This window comes from Penicillium chrysogenum (genome assembly GCF_028827035.1).
Source record: "Penicillium chrysogenum strain IBT 35668 chromosome Unknown utg000002l_segment0_segment0, whole genome shotgun sequence".
Taxonomy (NCBI): domain Eukaryota; kingdom Fungi; phylum Ascomycota; class Eurotiomycetes; order Eurotiales; family Aspergillaceae; genus Penicillium; species Penicillium chrysogenum.
The window spans coordinates 948653-966515 of NW_026622750.1; the positions used below are offsets into that span (position 1 = coordinate 948653).

At 48.1% G+C, this 17863-nt stretch overlaps 6 protein-coding genes across 6 annotated transcripts; 4 read left to right on the forward strand and 2 right to left on the reverse strand.

Annotated features, from left to right (window-relative positions):
- Nucleotides 1–529: 529 nt before the first annotated feature.
- N7489_003949 (LysM peptidoglycan-binding domain-containing protein) lies at nucleotides 530–2521 on the reverse strand (the record flags this gene model as incomplete). The annotated part of the gene is made up of 2 exons (XM_056709701.1): nucleotides 530–1361; nucleotides 1986–2521. The coding sequence occupies 2 exons, from the start codon at nucleotides 2519–2521 to the stop codon at nucleotides 530–532; spliced, it is 1368 nt and encodes a 455-aa protein (XP_056568122.1).
- Nucleotides 2522–3096: 575 nt separating this feature from the next.
- Nucleotides 3097–3888, forward strand: N7489_003950 (uncharacterized protein; the record flags this gene model as incomplete). The annotated part of the gene is made up of 1 exon (XM_056709702.1): nucleotides 3097–3888. The coding sequence occupies one exon, from the start codon at nucleotides 3097–3099 to the stop codon at nucleotides 3886–3888; it is 792 nt and encodes a 263-aa protein (XP_056568123.1).
- Nucleotides 3889–4623: 735 nt separating this feature from the next.
- N7489_003951 (LysM peptidoglycan-binding domain-containing protein) lies at nucleotides 4624–5416 on the forward strand (the record flags this gene model as incomplete). Its single annotated transcript, XM_056709703.1, has 2 exons — nucleotides 4624–5068; nucleotides 5136–5416. 2 exons carry the CDS (start codon nucleotides 4624–4626, stop codon nucleotides 5414–5416), a joined length of 726 nt encoding a protein of 241 aa, XP_056568124.1.
- A 2487-nt stretch (nucleotides 5417–7903) lies between these two features.
- N7489_003952 (uncharacterized protein) lies at nucleotides 7904–8390 on the forward strand (the record flags this gene model as incomplete). The annotated part of the gene is made up of 3 exons (XM_056709704.1): nucleotides 7904–8162; nucleotides 8225–8298; nucleotides 8355–8390. 3 exons carry the CDS (start codon nucleotides 7904–7906, stop codon nucleotides 8388–8390), a joined length of 369 nt encoding a protein of 122 aa, XP_056568125.1.
- Nucleotides 8391–14742: 6352 nt separating this feature from the next.
- N7489_003953 (bZIP transcription factor) lies at nucleotides 14743–15831 on the forward strand (the record flags this gene model as incomplete). Its single annotated transcript, XM_056709705.1, has 1 exon — nucleotides 14743–15831. One exon carries the CDS (start codon nucleotides 14743–14745, stop codon nucleotides 15829–15831), a length of 1089 nt encoding a protein of 362 aa, XP_056568126.1.
- A 159-nt stretch (nucleotides 15832–15990) lies between these two features.
- N7489_003954 (MFS transporter) lies at nucleotides 15991–17695 on the reverse strand (the record flags this gene model as incomplete). Its single annotated transcript, XM_056709706.1, has 3 exons — nucleotides 15991–16605; nucleotides 16676–17251; nucleotides 17312–17695. 3 exons carry the CDS (start codon nucleotides 17693–17695, stop codon nucleotides 15991–15993), a joined length of 1575 nt encoding a protein of 524 aa, XP_056568127.1.
- Nucleotides 17696–17863: the final 168 nt, after the last annotated feature.

Sequence of the window (17863 nt, forward strand, 5' to 3'; positions counted from 1 at the left end):
TCCTTCCAGCGTTGCTTAACCACCGGAATCTCGGGTCCGGGCACCTCCGGACCCGGCCAGACATACCGCTGGAAAGGTAGTGGACTTACATAGACCGCTGAGGCCGCTCACCGGGCCTCCTGTGACATGGAGAAGTCATACTCGCCATCTTAGGAGCGCTTAATGGTAACTGGAAGACGGTTGGAGTACAGACAAGTTCGCCAATGCGAACACCAAGCGTGAAACATTCCCGTTGTTTTTGGTCAACGCCAACTCAGCAGCTCTGGTATGTGGGTGAGTCTTCCTGGATCCGTCTCAGCATTGAAATCAAAGTACGTACCATCAGCATCCACGGGCTGGGCATTGCGGGGCAACGGATCTTCACAATGGATCAGGTTCTTGCAAGGGGACGGGATGGACGTCTAGCTTGGCATTTCTTGCTAAAGGCCGGAAAAAAAAATATCTCAGGGCCCCAACAATACCAAAGTACCTGTGCCTTGGTATCCGAGCGCCAACTACAATTATATAACTCGTTTCTTGATTGAAGCACTTACTTGACCCCAAACATGCAACACGCACTCAAGGGACAGGGGTTGGGATTGGTAATGTTTGTTGTGTCCTTTGGCGCTTCAGTGCCCGGCTTTTGAGCGCCGCACACAGCGTTGGGCAAGAGGTTGGGGGAGGGGGGCAATGGGCGGATTGCCTTTGCTGAGGCAAATAATGCTATCAACCAGACATTTGAAAAGCCATTCCAGCCCCATGTATTTGCGTTGAAGACTTTCAGATACTGATTTGTTAGACTGTACTGAGCAGCAAGGTCTACACAATTGTCATCTGGTTGAATTGTGTAGGTAGCACACGATCCGTCCGCGTCGGGCTTTGGGGCAAAATCAGGCATTGTTCCGGAAGAGCAACAGACATGCCGCCCTGGTTTAAGGGTCGAACAGCAGTTGTCTGCGGGGTTGTACTTGGTGAAGTCCGCAGCGGAGATTCCAGACTTTGTAGCCAGAGCAGCGCAGGTATCGCCTTCTTCAACTTGCTTCGTGCTGCATTCAGCCCGAGCTACGAGCTTGTTCTCCAACGAGCGCATAGGAAGTGTTCCAGAAGAGCAACACACACGCTGCCCTGGTGTGATAGTCGAACAAAAGTTGGTTGCGGGGTTGTACTTGCGGAAATCTGCAGGAGAGAGTTCACACTTTGTGGCCGGAGCAGCGCAGCTATCACTCGATTCAACTTGCTTCGTGCTGCATGTGGCCCGAGCTACTAGATTGCCTTCCAAGGAGGGCGTAAGGACAGTGGCTCGGAAGGAGCTCGGAAAGACTCTCTTCGGTCGAGTCGAGTGGAGTTGGCAAAAATCTTCAACAGAGGCGTGGTAAGCATGGCTGGACCGGTGAAGCTTTTTGTGTTACAGAAGGAGACATAACCGCCCTTCGACCAAGTCTCCGTTGCATCCTGTACAGGCGTAAAGGTTCCATTGCTGGAAGCAAAGATTCCGAAGGTGTGGGCATTGTTGCTGTTGGGATCACACTGTTGCATTGCCACGCTACCGGAGGCGATGTTCAGACTGCAAATATTTCAATGGAACTACACTGCGATGAGATCAATGGAGAAACAATCGTATGTATTGGGATGGACGGAGAGGGAAAAGAAGAGTGACAGGAGGAAAGGCTGGCAAGGACTACCTGTTGACATGCACTGCACGCAGGGTATCTGTTTGGCATGCAGTCCATGCAGGGTATACGTTTGTCTGTGTGCAGACTGAGCTCTTTGCTATCTTAGTCATACAGCTGGTTTATATACCAGCTTTTTCCCATAGATTCATCTATCACCTTTCTTCATCTCCATCTTTCCTCTCCTTCGTAGCCTCAACACTATCTAACATGCGGTGGCATCACGTGATACCACCTGATGCACCCAACAATATTGTCGCCTTCAGGGCAAAGGAGCTGATCCCTTCGCTCTGCAGACCCTTGCCGACGTAGATACCGACAACAGCTGAGCCTGACCGGGCAAACAAGAAGTTGTTGCTCTTGGTGCTCTTGGTGCTCTTGGTGCTCTTGGTGCTCTTGGTGCTCTTGGAAGCAACATGTTGACTCTTCATATAATGCCGCATCTGCTTGGAAATGGAGGAAATATCGGTACTAGCGAGAATGCCGTTGCCCCACCAGCCAAGAGAGTACGTCAAGCTCAGAGACTCGACAGCAGCTGCGACTTTTGTGGTTGGGCGTTGGACCGGATGACCAGTCGGGACCATATGAGTACAGACACGGAGGCGATGAAGAGTGCTTGGGTCCACTCGATCATACAAAGAGAAGTCATAGAACAAGGTTTGATCGCAGCATTGGAGCTGTTCAGAGTTGTGATAGACAGATGAGTTTGAGAGATTAGATCCTGCGATGTTGCAAGCCATGGGACACCAGTCTCTGCCGCTATAGCCAGGACTGGCAGGCTGTCTCAATCCTGACTTTCCTCGCGCAGAGACAACATCAACAGAGAGCAGACACATTGCCCCGAAGGCTATGATGAGCCAGGAGGGGGTCATCATGCCCGAGGAGTAAAGAAAGGAAATTTAAAGAAAGTGTGTAGCATATTAAGGAATGGCAATAGTAAAGAGTGTATAGAGACCTATTCTTTCACTCTCTAGGGCTCCTTGCGGCTTTTTTACCTTCGGACCATACCTTCAGACTATACCTTCAGCCCACACCTCCAGAGCACGAGCAATGTCGGATATGAGCATCGGTGAGACTGCATGGATGAGGTATTTTCTCATGAAATGAATATAGTAGACTCTTGGAATTTTGGCCCTCTTGGAAGGACCCTAGTAAGAGCCTCGTGACTAGGGCTGAGGGCCGGATGAGATTGGAGAAGTTCCCGCCCAATGGGGACAAAGAGGACAAGAGATGCCAAGAATTAGCGCTGGACCTCACAAGCGAAAGCTTGGCTGCGTCGACAATGCAACTCGTGCTAGTGAACTTGCTAGTGACCACCCCTGGCAAATTCACCTTTCTCGTAAAATTCAGGGGCTCAGACAACATAACTTCTCATTTGCGCCAGATTTGGGCCCCCTCCATTTCCATCTCTCATTGCGGATTACCAGGACTACATTCTCACCGTACGATGTATTTTCTTGCGCTTCTGTTGGCCCTATCGCAAATCCTATGCTGTTGGGCGATTGACACTCAAATATTGGAGGTGGACTTGGTCCTGCCGCAAAATGAGACCTATCCACCTTCGCCAATCTTCCCGATCATTTTCGCTGTTCAAAACCCGAGCCTCGCGAAAAGCTTCCAACCCATGATTACCTTGCAGGTGGAACAGGTTGACGGAAACTTCAGTACTGTCGATACTTTCAAACTATGGGAGTCGCCAAATGATACTAGCAGCACCCGCTTTCTGCATTGGGGTACCTCGAAGTTTGACTTTGAAGGAAATTTCCGGTTTACCTGGGACCTCAGCATGGATCGATGCTCTCTCGACAAAGAGACAGACGAAGTGAATTTCGGAAGATATAGTGAATTCCAATCTCTCTATTTCACCACCAAGAATGGCACCGCACCGGCGGATTTCGTCGCTGCAACAGACGATGACACTTGCGACAAAGCATTAGCGCAGGCTATCAATTACGCGGATCTTTCTAAGCTCCCAGCAACAGAAAGTACCTACGGACCGTCCTGTCTAGCAGAACCGACTACGCTGCCCAAGCCTACCAATCCCTGCAATGCCAAAATCAACTCATCAGCCGCAGCAAGTATGTCTGCAGCCATGACATCTATTGCATGTGCTCGAGATCGACCTGGGGTAACTTGCCCAACTCCGTCGCCTAGTAGTGCAGCCTCTAAGGCGCATTTGAAGATGGGTGGCGCATGGGCTCTGGCGACGGCTTCCCTGCTCATTTACTGTCTCGCATGATTCATGTTGGCCATTCCCAAATTGACTTGTTTTCTTTTTCCTTTTTTCTTTCGGACACATCCACTGAAATTGTACGCTAATTGCTGCAACCCTCTGCAATATAACAATGTAATAATGGTCTGTTTCCACACCGTTTCGACGTGTACCGATGTACACTAGTAACCACTAGTATGGAGGTGCAAATGAAGCAGCCTTTGGCCCCCAAGAACTGCGGACCAACTATAAGGACTATCCGATGGTTGCCGCAGAAGAGTTTTTCCCTTAACTCGTGGCGCTCCGGCTGAGCCGGGAGGGCCCGAATCCGCGTATCATAGGTAGACTTTTCCCCCACCAGTGCCCTGCCAGGGGTTCTTTGGCATAAACATACGAAGGTTGCATCAGATACGGAGCACTTCCGTGAAATATTCCTCAAATCGTTGGGTATTGTCTCGGCGTTTAGGCCCCTGCCAGCTCCGTCCGCCACCACGATGCCAGTTACAGTATAGGCTCCGAATTGTTCAAATTGCTATGCAGTAGTAAGGGGGAAAACAGGACGCCTCAAGAGGAACGAAGTCGACAAACGGAATTGTATAGCCAGTCTGATGGTAAGGTTACATCCACAATTAAACCTATAGTAGGACATGGAGGCACAAGCATAGACATAAAAGCAGGCCAGGAACCGCATGTCGAAGAAGCAGGATCAACATCCCAGTTTATTTTCTTTCTTTTTCTCTCTACAACATAAACATTCAAGTGATGGGTTACAAGGCCGCCGTTGTCCTGGGATTGATCCCTCAGCTGATCTCTGCAGCCGTCGTCTGCAACTTCTCCACCACAGCCAGCGATGGCGACACTTGCACGTCCTTCGCTGCATCCTGGGGTTCAACCCTTGAAAACTTCCAAGCTTTGAACCCCGGCGTCTCGTGCCCGACTCTCACAGTCGGTCAAAGTTACTGTGTTGTTGGCACTGTCACGAGCGAGCCAGGGACCACGACCAAGGCTACCACCACCACGACGTCCACTACAACAAAGGCCGCGACAACCCCGACCCCCTCCCCGTATGAGCCCACCGTCCCTGGGGTGCCATCCAACTGTGACGGTTTCCACCTCGTCGCATCCGGCGACCAATGCGATGCAATTGAGGCGAAATACGGCATCACCGATGCCCAATTCAAGTCCTGGAACCCCAGCATTGACAGCAGTATGTTTACAGCTTCAATATTCCTTCGTATTCTGTATTTATACATCTACTGACACGTTTATATTAGAATGCTCCAACCTCTGGCTGGACTACTACGTTTGCGTGCACGTCCCGGGAGCCACAACAACTCCCTCGACTCCCCAGCCGACGCCCACAGGACCCGAGCCCCAGATGCCTGGCATCGTGAGCACGTGCAAGACCTACTACAAGGTCAAGTCTGGCGATAGCTGCTACTCGATTGACCTGGCTGCGGGAATCACCCTTGCTCAGTTCCGTTCCTGGAACACCCAGGTTGATGCCACTTGCACTAACTTGTGGGTTGACTACTATGTGTGCACTAAGGCCTAGTTCGCTAGTCAGTCTTGTTCTTGGGATCTTACTCTTGGACGAGAAAGAGGGAATACAAGGAGTAATAAAATTAGAGCAAATAAATAAGAAAACTATAGTTAGTGGTTGAAACAAGAATGTGCGAAGTCGGAGAGTAGACAATTTAGGAATCCGGAGGGCTGAAGTCAATTTGATTGCAGGCGAAATTCAGGTAGATCATTTAATTGGACTAAACTAGATGACGGCAAATGGAATGCTAAAAATTGCCGAAATGGAAGGCCAAAAAATGGCCGCCCATCTGCCAACCGTTTCTAGCCCCCCGCTCACCGTGTCAACTAATGACCTAGTTACCTAGGTAGGTACCTACCTAGGTAGGTAGTGTTCTTATGGCGAAGCTAAGCTGGTGAGGTGTCGGCAATGCCCCACTCATACTCCGCTGAACCTTCTCTATCGGTCGTGCCGGCGTGGTCCCACGCAAGAACCACAAGACCGGTCACACCGTGTTTTACCACAAGCCTCGGTCATGAAGCTATACATATGTACATATGTAGCATTAGGGGTCAGCATGAATAACGAATATTTGCCATTTGCACGAATGCGAATGCGAATAAAAGGTTTTGTTGAGATATGTCATTGTCTGATTGATTCTCATTGACTTGAGGAGTTATCTTTTGCAGGGGCGGGATGCCTTATATATATATCTGTTCCTAATCCTTGCCATAAAGTTCAGCGTTCAGCCACGTATATATTATTCCTTCACCTTCATCCTTCCAACCCCGTAGAGCCTGGCACGACCGCTTACTACGCAGCGGTATAGGCGCCAGCTGCCAAACGTGACGACAGATGAGCTGACCCCTGTCTCTGAACTTGAGCTGACCGGTGGCCCCACCAAGTCATGTGATAGTCACACCGGTCAGCTCAGCTAGCCCTGGAGCTTATCAGTGATTAGTAATGTTTTTGGTTTACGCAGAATAAATACAATAAAGGTTTCAACGATAAGAGTGAGATTAATCGAATATTAATCGATTAACAATCGATTAACCTAAGTCTACATATACTTTAACATTTTAATACAAAAATGTTATTTAATTAGTTAAGAAGTTAGTAACTATTGGAATGTTTAAATTACAGAGTATAGGTGTTGAGCTAACCGGTGTAGATAAGATAAAAACAATCACATGACTTAGTGGGGCCACCAGAGACAGGGGTCAGCTCATCTGTCGTCACGTTTGGCAGCTGGCGCCTATACCGCTGCGTACGCTTACCATAAGCTATAAGCCGGAATTCACGTATGCCGTAAATTTTTGAAAATAACTATTGCCCGTAATAGAGAAGCTACGAGCGGATTACACGTTTGGTCGGAGTTAAAGCCTACAAAGCCACCTGGGCAAGATAAGAATGTATTACAGCAAATTACATCATCACCAGCGAAGCGCCTCCGATGTCAGCCCTGTTGTAGTAGCAATGGATTCCCGATAAACTTTCGCCGAAATTTGGACGGTCGCACCTTATCCTTCTCGTTCTTTCGTTAAACGGACGGGAGATCCCTGGTTTCCACACCCTGTGGACGTGGACGTGTACAATCGATTGTATAGTGTGAAGCCTTGATAACTCCTTCCCGAATCTTCCGGGTACAATTAATCCAACATAAACGAGCATGTACCTAGGTAGTTGGACTAGCTACTCTACCAATTCGGTTTACAAAACCTCGCAAGATCATTAAAAGGAAAGCAGACTCATATTGGCGAATAAACAGCAATGCTCTAGTTAGGGAGTGGAGAAGCACATACATTTACACTTGGACGTACTTCGTTGAGCCCCCATATGTCGTCACCATGCAATATTCTTTGAGGCTTATGACACCCGGAAGCTTGAAGAGACTGGCGTCTAGAATCTCGGAGTCTCGGTTGAACTTACAGCGTACATTGTACCTACAATATACAACGCGATCAAATGTAACTGTCTCTTTTGGAAAGAATATATTACAACCAAGTCAAAAAGTAAGGTTCTATCCATGGGGATGTATGACATATGACATTATGCTTAATCGTTTGATTGGTAGACCTCGGGAGGAAACGCTCCGCCCTGAAGTTCTGTCCCTGTTCCCGTAGATGCAAGGCAGAGGGTGGCGACAACAATCAAGAAAATACAAGATCCCTTTGCCTAGGCTTGACTCTCATTGATTTCGCCCGTTTAAATGAGTGCTACAGTAGGCATTCTCAATAATCAAAGCGTCACCCCGGGGCCCGATCATACGCTTCCGATCCACTCTATAAAGTAACAGCTATCATAAAGTTTGGATATACCAAGCATGCACAAATAAAAAAATACTACCTAGCATCGACCTGCAAACGGTCAAGACTCTACATCAATCTGTTCGGGGTGATAGAACGCCAGCCTCACGAGTCCTTATAAAGCTGCCGCTACTCTCCTGTAGTCCAACCTAAGCACAGATTAAATTCCCATACGCCAGCTCTTAATACATTCCCTAATACACTCCTCGCTACAATGAAGTTCGCCGGAATCGCTGCCTTTGCTCTCACAGTGGGCGTTGCTGTGGCTGCCAAGCTGTCAGACTCTGCTGCTCTTGACCACGCTAAGTCCCAGTGCAATGTTGGTGATATCTCCTGCTGCAACTCCGAGGAGGAGACCAAGGCCGATGGAATTCTCGGTAACCTTCTCGCCGGAGGCCTTCTGAACGGTGTTTTGGGTAACTCCAACTCGCCTTGCGCTAAGACTAGCCTTATCGATGAGTTGAACATCCTTGGTAAGTCAACTTAGTCCTGGCCAAATAAGGGATCCAAAGCAATAGCGCTAACGTCTTCAAAGCCTCTATCAAGGACAGCAACTCGGGACCCGTCTGCAAGAACATCATTGCTTGCTGCCCTGAGGGAACCACAACTGTAAGTAAAGTACTACCCACCCCTGATCGTGCTAGTGTCTAACATTCGAAATCCAGTGCACCGCCATTGACAACTCCGGAAACGATGACTAAAAGTGTTCACTAGATGAGACAAATCTCCGTACTTTTGACTAGATCATCAAATGTCTTATCCGAGAAAGTGTCGGCCAAGTTGAATCATGGAGTGAACCTCGTGGAGAAAGACGGATGTTTTAATGCCACCTCATTATGGCCTTGTACTTACGCCGTAATGCATAATAAATTGATATTTAGTCTCGTCGCTTACTTACCTAGTATAGGATGCTATTTTTCCCTCTTCATTTTGAAGCCTAGTTGTAGTCAAATACAGAGCAGCTACAGACAAACGCCAATAAGGTTAATTGCATCCTCTACAATCCAAGGCTCCCCTCCCCGAGCATAACACATATTGGCCTGCGACTGTTCCGCTAGAGGATTTATGGCGGCTGTGAATGCTGCTTCCGCTGATATCTGTTGGCATGCACTGCATGCAGGGTGTGCGTTTGTCTCTATACACACCATGCAGGGTATGCGTTTGTCTCTCTGTGTGCAGACTGCAGACTGAGCTCTTTGGCTCTTTGTATCTTAGTCATACAGCTGGTTTATGGTGAGACTACAAGTAGTAGGCTCAGAGAAGCAGAAAGAAGAGAGTTGTATTGTGAAAGGAGGGAACGAGCTTCCACTACAACTATCTAAACTGCGTGAGGGTGTAGCCCTATCACATGTCCTAACACACCCCCGTAGGGCTCAATCCGAAAGCACCTACCAATTTCGGTTGTCATAGTAAAACTGCATGTTTTTATCAATTTGTAATCCTCCCTTTTTAACCTGTTTTTGCCTTTTTCAATGTAGGTTTCTCAATGTATGATACTTCAATGCGCCTTTTTCTCGCCATATATCATGAATCCCCTCATTTTTTCAAATCTTTCTCGTCTAAGTGTCTTCGTCAGCGCGTCGGCGATGTTATCCTCGCTTGGAATTAGTACAAGGGAGACAAGTCCAGACCTCACTGCATGCCGGACGAAATGGTATCTGGCGTCCAACCACTTTGTCGCCTTGGCGTAGTTATCTTTCTTTATAATAGTGAAGGCATTGTCGCTGTCTATGAAGATCGTGATAGGAAGATCTCCTTCCTAGCGGATACCTATCTGCACTATCACTTTATAAAGCCACATTCCCTCGCGGACTGCTCTATCTAACGCAACGTATTCCGCCGAGGTGCTACTTCTCGCAACGATCTCCTCTTTGCGTGACGCCCAGCTGATGGGTGATCCTACGTAGAAAAAGATATACGCTTCCGTGCTTTTCTATCGTCGCAATCCTGATATAAAGCATCCATGTATCCAATCAGCTCGTTGTCTCCATTTGCATCTTTACTAAGCAAGATCCCAAGGCTTTTCGTCCCTTTGAGATAGCGGATGAGCTGTTTTAGGGCTTCGACATCTTCTTTCCGGGGTGCAGAGGTCCGCCTTTGCAGCTTGTTCACAGCTACTGCAATATCGGGTCTCGATTTATCAGCCAACCATCTCATCTTCATCTGGTCGTTCGGGTCATCCTGGATCGACCAGGTTGACAAGGTTCTTCAAGGTTACAATCTTCATCATCTGATCAACAAAAATATACCTTGGCCAAGAATCCGAGACCCAAATTGCAAGAAATGGCATACACTCTCTCTCCAAGTCAGATCTTGGCTCTCCAGCAGTATCGATCACACTGTTATGCAAGAAATCAATGCGCGCGGAAGTGATCCTTACTACGCCGACGAGCTTTCTGCAGAGATCAAAATCCATATGAAGGGAGACCTCGGGTAGAATTGTATATAATGGGCGCATTGATTTCTGCGAAAAGCTCATCGGCGTAGTAGAGATCACTTCCGCGCGCATTGATTTCTTGCATAACAGTATGGTGGATACTGCTAGAGAGCCAAGATCTGACTTGGAGAGAGAGTGTATGCCATTTCTTGCAATTTGGGTCTCGGATTCTTGGCCAAGGTATATTTTTGTTGATCAGATGATGAAGATTGTAACCTTGAAGAACCTTTTCAACCTGGTCGATCCAGTTGTCAAGATCGGCTCGCTCTTTGAGAGGAGGAGTAAGCTTGTAAAGGTTGAAGCTTCCTAGCTCAGGTAGGTCAACCGATTGATTGGCGACGACAGTGGTGCGAATTGCTTTCCAATCATTGCTATCATCGGCAAGGTGCGATGCATCAGCAGCTGCAGAGAAAGAGGAAGAGGGGTCAGCCATTGTAGCTGATACAATGTGAGATAAAATCGACCATCTGACTAAGTATATAAATATGAAATGATGTGAACACAGTTCAAAACCAGTTGGGCCTGCGAAAAGGTCAGAAATGGAAGGAATCACGCCGGGGAAAGCACTTACGGAAAGAACACTTGTTTGCGCCACATGACCACTGACAACATGCGCCGCCAGCGTCCATTGGAATCCGAAACCAGGAAGGAAAACGAGCCGGCAGGAAGCAAAGGGGCCATTTCCTCGCTTGCAGGGCTCACACGACCCTCCCGCAGGCGCTTCATGACCAATGAGATGGCCCAATGCCGCGCGGATGTTCGTCTAGGAAGACACCTTGCTCACCTTCCCGACCCGCCAATCAATAACGGTACGTTGCGGATCCACCTGGAACCAGACCTGATCCATGGCACTGTTGGACAAACGAGTAAGGAGCGGCAGACCATTCGCATCAAGCCCCGAACCTGGAAACGGAATCAGCCAACTTCCAAACGGTATACCACGATGGAGGTAATTCTCTAGAAAAAGAGACTCCGCTTGGTGCTCAAAGACAAATCCACACAGTGATGAACTGTCAAAGGCGGTTTCACACAGAGGTGACGGGTTCACACAGTGGTGAAATTGTAATCCGGGTACACACAGCGGTGTCTCGGGTTCTCGCACAGCGGCGATATGATGATTCGGGTACGCTCAGCGGCACTTTCCGATCGCTTCCTCGCTCAGCGGCGATGAAGAAAAGGTGAGATATAGCTTCTTGCTATTCTCTAACAAAAGCTTAGTTCTTGATGAAACTAGCTATGAAAGCTTATATCTTTGATGAATCTTAGCAAAGGGGAGAGAGGAAAAAGGGCCTCATAACCTGTTGAGGCTACGAAGGAGGTGAAAGATGGAGAAGAATGAGAGAGGTGATAGATGGATCTATGGAAAGAAGCTGCTACCTACCTAGGTACCTACCTAGGTAAACCAGCTGTATGACTAAGATACCGAGAGCCAAAGAGCTCAGTCTGCACACAGAGAGACAAACGCATACCCTGCATGGACTGCATATCAAATAGATACACTGCGTGCAGTGCATGTCAACAGTATATTTCCTTGATCTTTAAAAGCCCAACAGCAGCAGCTTCTAATTAACACTTGAGACTCTTTTATATTTTAATTCAGTTCAAAATTTTGTGGCCGACAGATCCAAGCCTCGAGTGCACTCGTGAAATAATTTCTCGAAAGTTGAGTTGAGTGTGGTGAACCACTTTCATCAGCTGTTGAGAGGAAAGTAATGTCGCAAAGATAGTTACGTATCATCGAATTTGCAATCGAGTCCCTCAACGCGCTTGCACTCTACATCTCCCCATGCTATTGAAGTAATTCAACTTTGCCGAAGCAATAGTTGGAGACTTTGTGGCCGACAGAAACTCCCATTGGTCTCGCTAAACTTTCCTGTGTACTCACAGCCAGCTAATGATTCCTTTGCTAGAATCTACTCCCTGGCCGCAGAGACACTGACAAACCTTTCGAACTTAGGATGAAGATTGTTTTTATTTGGGAGGGCATGATAGCCAAAAAGGTCCAGACCCAAGAAAACTGGGTCTAGTTTCCAGGACGACCATGTGAACTGATGCAACCAAGGCTCAAGAGCTAGGTTCTCATGAATGACCACCCCCTGGCAAGATTGAAGATTGCAACGCTACTAAATCACACCGATGTGACCCTGGAGACGAATAGCACCCGATAGACCCGATCAGACACCACACAGGAATCTAGACAGACCAGGTACGGTTCTGCGATACAGATCTCATAATGGTGGCTAAACCCGATCCGTGGTCGTGTTCTCCCAGTTGCTGTCCCAAGAGGCCCGACACATCCTCTTCATCTGCTCAATTCAATCGCGAATCCGATATCTCTAGCGGATAGCTTATAGGAGCAATGTCAATTATGGACTTTCCATCACATGGGCTTACATAAAATGCCCGGTTTTGCACTAAACAGAGAAACCGATCAGAAGGGAGATCAGAGTTAGTGAGTATGAGGAACGCCACAGGACAGGTGGCTACCATTGTTCCATTTCGACCACAAGTTTGGATCGCGGTGTCTACAGGGAGATTTGTACAATAAAGTTCGGAGTCCCTTGGTCATTGCAACCCCTTGCGCTTGTGGGAGTGTTTTTGCATGCTTGCCGTTTCTGCCAGCCAAAATGCCGACCATACTGTTTTTTACTGGACAAACATGAGACCGAACCCCTGTTTCTTTCTATGTTAAGTATGCTTGGCCATATCATCAAAATCAAACCTTGTTATTGATTTATTAGAGTTATCATCTTGGATCCTACCAGTAATAATCATGCTTGGAAGCTTGGTCACCTCTGTCAGCTAAGGAGGAAACATGTTGGTTCTACAACACAGCGACCTCATTAAAACGGAGTTCGTACCAAATAGCACAATGGGAAAGACCTCGGGAGCTTCAGACGCTTAATCGAGGGATAACTCTAAAGAAAGTTTACCCACTCGTCTTGTCAAGTAGGTAGTATTAACCATAAGTTTTGACCAGCCCGCCAGCGGGGGATTCCTCTTCACGACAGGACAGCAGCCAGGGGTATTCCCCTACATCCCTCGGCTCGGACCGTTCTGCCCGTCAATCAGAGCTCGAACAGCCATTGGTAGGCTGCAACATAATCGGCCTTGAATCGATGGCAAACTATTATGCAATCTCCAGACTCCTGCTACGGGCTTTTCCCCTGGTACTGGGTCTAACGTATTCGGCGAAGAATGTGTATCCCCAGGCACACTTAGAGAATGTAGGAGCGGAAATACATCAATGTTGAGCATTTGTCAGCGTTAAAGTATATATAAGGACCAGCTCCATCGACGCTGGTCTATACTACATCACCGAGATCACTCTACATCCATCAGTGCACTCTTTCACTCACTATGTTGATATCTCCCTATGGCACGTGACGTCCCTCTATGCATGTAGTTAGATCTACTTCCTTCTCCATCTCTGTCTTTTACATAGCTCTGTCATACACAATATCATCATATTGTTTAGCCTTCATGATCTCTGCCAGCCAGTAGATTCTATCACACTACACATCCACGTGCGTTGCTTAACCTAGAGGCATTACTTGGGTGATTGCTGACATTATGAGAAGCCTTAGAAGCAGAGAAACAAAATGCACTTCCACTATCAAACTTTGGGCGCCGTCCTGGCGTCTCTAGTCTTCTCAACTGCCTCCGCTGCCTACTGCCGGGTAGGAGACATGTGGCCTGACATGCATGACTGCCACAACTTCTTCGAATGTGCTGCTGGGGGTATTCCGGTCCTTAAAACCTGCGGGCCCGGTACTGCCTACTGTCATGAGACTCGTGTCTGCGACTACGAAGGAAAAATTCCCCTTTGCTCCCACAAAGGCTGGAAATGGGATGTGGCTACCAAAAAGGCCGCGAGGGTGCTGCACACCCCCGAGGATTTGGGGATGCTTAATTTCTTCGTGGCTCTGGTCGCGCAATTTGGCAATAAGGAGCTGTGCCTCGAAGCCCCGATTTTTGTAAGGCCGAGACGTGCTGTTTTATATAAACATCGTCTTTCGTGCGCTTGTCATTCTTATTCTGCGTGTTGATCGTTCTGGAGAGGCAGCCAAGCTCTGTCTGTTATTGTTCATTGGTGACGGTCTCTTGCCAGATTTAATGTGAACTAACTATGGTAGACAGGCAGATGCCTGGTTTGTCAGGCTTCAGTTGTTTGCTAGCTACCTAGGTAGCTAACTAGTTAACTAAGTAGTCAGAGCATCCAACCTTCTTTTCTCTCCCTCTGACTCTGTCAGATCATTTAATGATGTGTTTCACAAACGAGTAGATTCGGGCAAGCGACTGGATCACCCCAAAAACACCATTGTTCTACATTTATATCTCGATGAGCACTGACCGAAATGCCAACTTTACCGAGTGATCAGAATGGGACTATAAATGGCTTGCGAGATGCAATCAATAAAAATCGCTAGGTGGAAGTTGAAGAAAGAACTCTCTGCAGAGTGTAAAACCGCCGTAGAAATGTCAATAAGGATAATCGATGTATGAATGTGTAGATATCTGCATAACAATTATGCATACCCACTTATGTCGAATTATGCAGCGGCACCTCGAATCCGCCGATCCCGTCTTTCCACGACATCAAAGCATCAGACCCGATGTCTTCCAATGAGAAAAAACGCCTTCGAGATCGTCGCTCACAGCAGACTCTCCGTGACAAAAAGCTGCGACATACAGCACAGCTTGAAGAACAGGTGGCTCACTGCCAGCAGTATCACAGCGACCAAGGAGTGCAACGCCTTCTCCAAGTAATCGAAGGGCTCCGCAAACAGAATGAAGCTCTTCTCACGCGCCAAAAAAGCTTGAAATCCCTCGTCAACTCCTGGGAGACAGATCTAAACCAATCAGCCGCCACCAACGACTCCAGCCATGACTTGTCATCTATGTATAAGGAGACGAGCAACCGAGAAGCCCAATTCTCCCTCCAAACGAACTTCAACGAACCAATCCCCCAACACGGGATAAGCAGCCTTCTCAATGCCCCCATGTCCGCTGCATCAACACCACCTCAAATGCAATCCCCATCTCTAGCACCTCTTTCCGCCGAAACCATACCTCTATGGAACCAAATCCCGCCACACACTGATGACTTCAGCACACGCACTACGATCTCCTGTCCGTGGTTCGTCTACCCAGAACTGATACTCCCATGCCCAGACATCCCCAGCTCCCCTCTTGACTTCATCTATGGCACAAAAACGAACCCGCTAGCAGACATGATCCACACGGCCCTGCAACGCCGCCCAGTCCGCGCTCCGGAGCGACTAGGTACTGGCTGGCTGACCTACCACTTCTCGAGATGGATCCTCGCGCCCAGCCCGGAGACTTATGGTCGGCTACCTGTGTTTCTCAGGCCCGTGCAGGGCCAGATGACAGTTCCGCATCCGCTCGTGTTAGATTTCATGCCGTGGCCAAGGTTGAGGATGAATCTAATTCGGCGGTGGCATCTGTATAGCAAAGACCGGGATGATCTGTTCGGGTTCATGGCTTGTTGTGTGAAGATTCGATGGCCTTGGAATGAGACGATTCTCGAACGGAATGAGCAGAACGAGTTGTGTATCAAACAGGCGTTTTATGATATGTTTATGAGTGAAAGTGGGTGGGGGCTTACGCCGGAGTTTATTAGACGGTATCCTGATCTTGTGGAGGGGATGGATATCAATAAAATTGTGATTGAGCTTTTATAAGGGATGAAACATTCATATGCTGGAATTCAATCTCTATTAAGTTCTATTACATTAATTGTGTATATGCACGTTCTATATGCGGGTCGTTAAACATCATCCCCGGTCATGGAAACAGAGGTCTATGTGGAGGGAGTTGGATGTCCTGAAGATGGCAGCAGCTCAAGCCCTTTTGCCATCAAGATCCACAGGCCACTTCTCCCGGATCACCTTTCCGTACTTGATGAAGAGAATAGGAATCGGGATGAATGCCAAAGCCAGGAATCCAAGCAACGAGTTGCCCCACCCAAGACCCAGAGTATCGAACATCTTCGGCCCAGCAAGCGGAAGCAGAGCTCCAACCAGTGAACGAGTAGCTGTCAAAGTGGCATTGGCAGACGCTGCATATTTGGGATAGCAATCGATGATGTATGTCTGGATGGGCATATACACGCCCATCATGCCGACGCCGAAGGGGAACATGCCAATGATAGGAACAATCCAAAACACATGCTTATCGGCTGACCACCCGTACCAGAAGAAGCTGATTGGAAGGATGCAGGCGAAGATGATCATCGTTGGGAGACGCATCTCGGGTTCGAACTTGCCGCCGTTCTTTGCTGTAGCTGCCATGACCAACCGGTCGTTTGTGAAGGCGATCATTGCAAGACCGCCGATGAAACCGAAGCCAATACCGAGATATGCAAGTCCTGATAGGCCAACGGAGAAGCCGTATTTCTGAGTGAAGACACTGGGGATGGTGGTGAAGAAGAGGTAGAGCAGGCCGTAGATGAAAGACTAGAGATATGATGTTAGTAAACCAGTTATGGAAAAGGCTTTCGTATATCAGGGCGGAATTTGGACTCACCATATAAACACACAGAAGGAAAACAATCGGCGACTTGACAAATAGCAAAACCGGCCTCTTGAAACTCTGCACCAGGGTCTGTGTCAAACCAACAGACCCCTTATTTGTGTCATAAGCACTCCGCAGATCAGTTCTACCTGTTTCCTTCGCGAGTTTCTCGGTCTTCCACCGAATAAGAACATCGGCATAAGTCTCTTTGTTCAGAACCTCAACACCGAACGACACCACACCACCAACAATAAGAAGTAGCCAAAACACCCAGCGCCAGCCGGCTTCCTGTCCGAGGAATCCACCGGCAATAGGCCCAACAACAGGTCCAATAAGTGGTCCCATAGCCCATACAGAGGTTGCCATGCCGCGCTGCTCCCGCGGGAACAGATCTGCGATCACACCTGCGCCGAGTGTTAGACATCCCGAACCGCCGATTCCAGCGAAGAGGCGGCAGATGATGAGAGTCTCGATGTTGTTTGCAAGAGCGCAGCCAATTTGCCAGACTACGAAAAACCAGTTTGCGCCGCTGAGAACGACGCGGCGGCCGTAGACTTCACTCAGAGGGGCAAGTAGAAGGGGGCCGAACTAGATCCGTGATATTAGATGGATTGAATTGCGTAGATGATGAAGGTGAGGTGAACTCACAGCATATCCGAGGATATAGATGCTAACACTGAAAGACAAGATTGTCTGATCCATTACTCCGAACTCCATTGCCACGTATGAAATGGCGGGTGAGAACATGCTCGAGGCAAGCGGGGAGATCAGAGTCATGACACTGATTAGGGCGAGCAAGGACCATTTTTTGTTGGCTGGGAAGTTCTGGGGATTGTTTGGATCATCTTGTCCATCCCAGCCTACTAATCCAAGGCTGAGGTCTGTTTCTGGGAATAGTTCTTTGGTTGGTTCTGATGTCCCGGTGGTTTGCTTCGTTGACTGTTTTTCGAGGTCCAGGGTTTGGTTTCTGACGCTGTCTCCTTCGTTGAGAGTTGGCTGAGTTGAAATGGACTCTTTTTGGAGAGCATCCATGGTGGGTGACAAGTATTTATGGAAATATAGACAAGAATGGGTGTCCTTGACGCGTGGGAGTAGTATAGAGACAAATTAAATAGATGGGTGTGTAAGGAGAAGCAAAGTTGGATAGTATCAAACGAGTGTAAAAATAGGAAGATTCGATCTTATATAAAAGTAAAAATT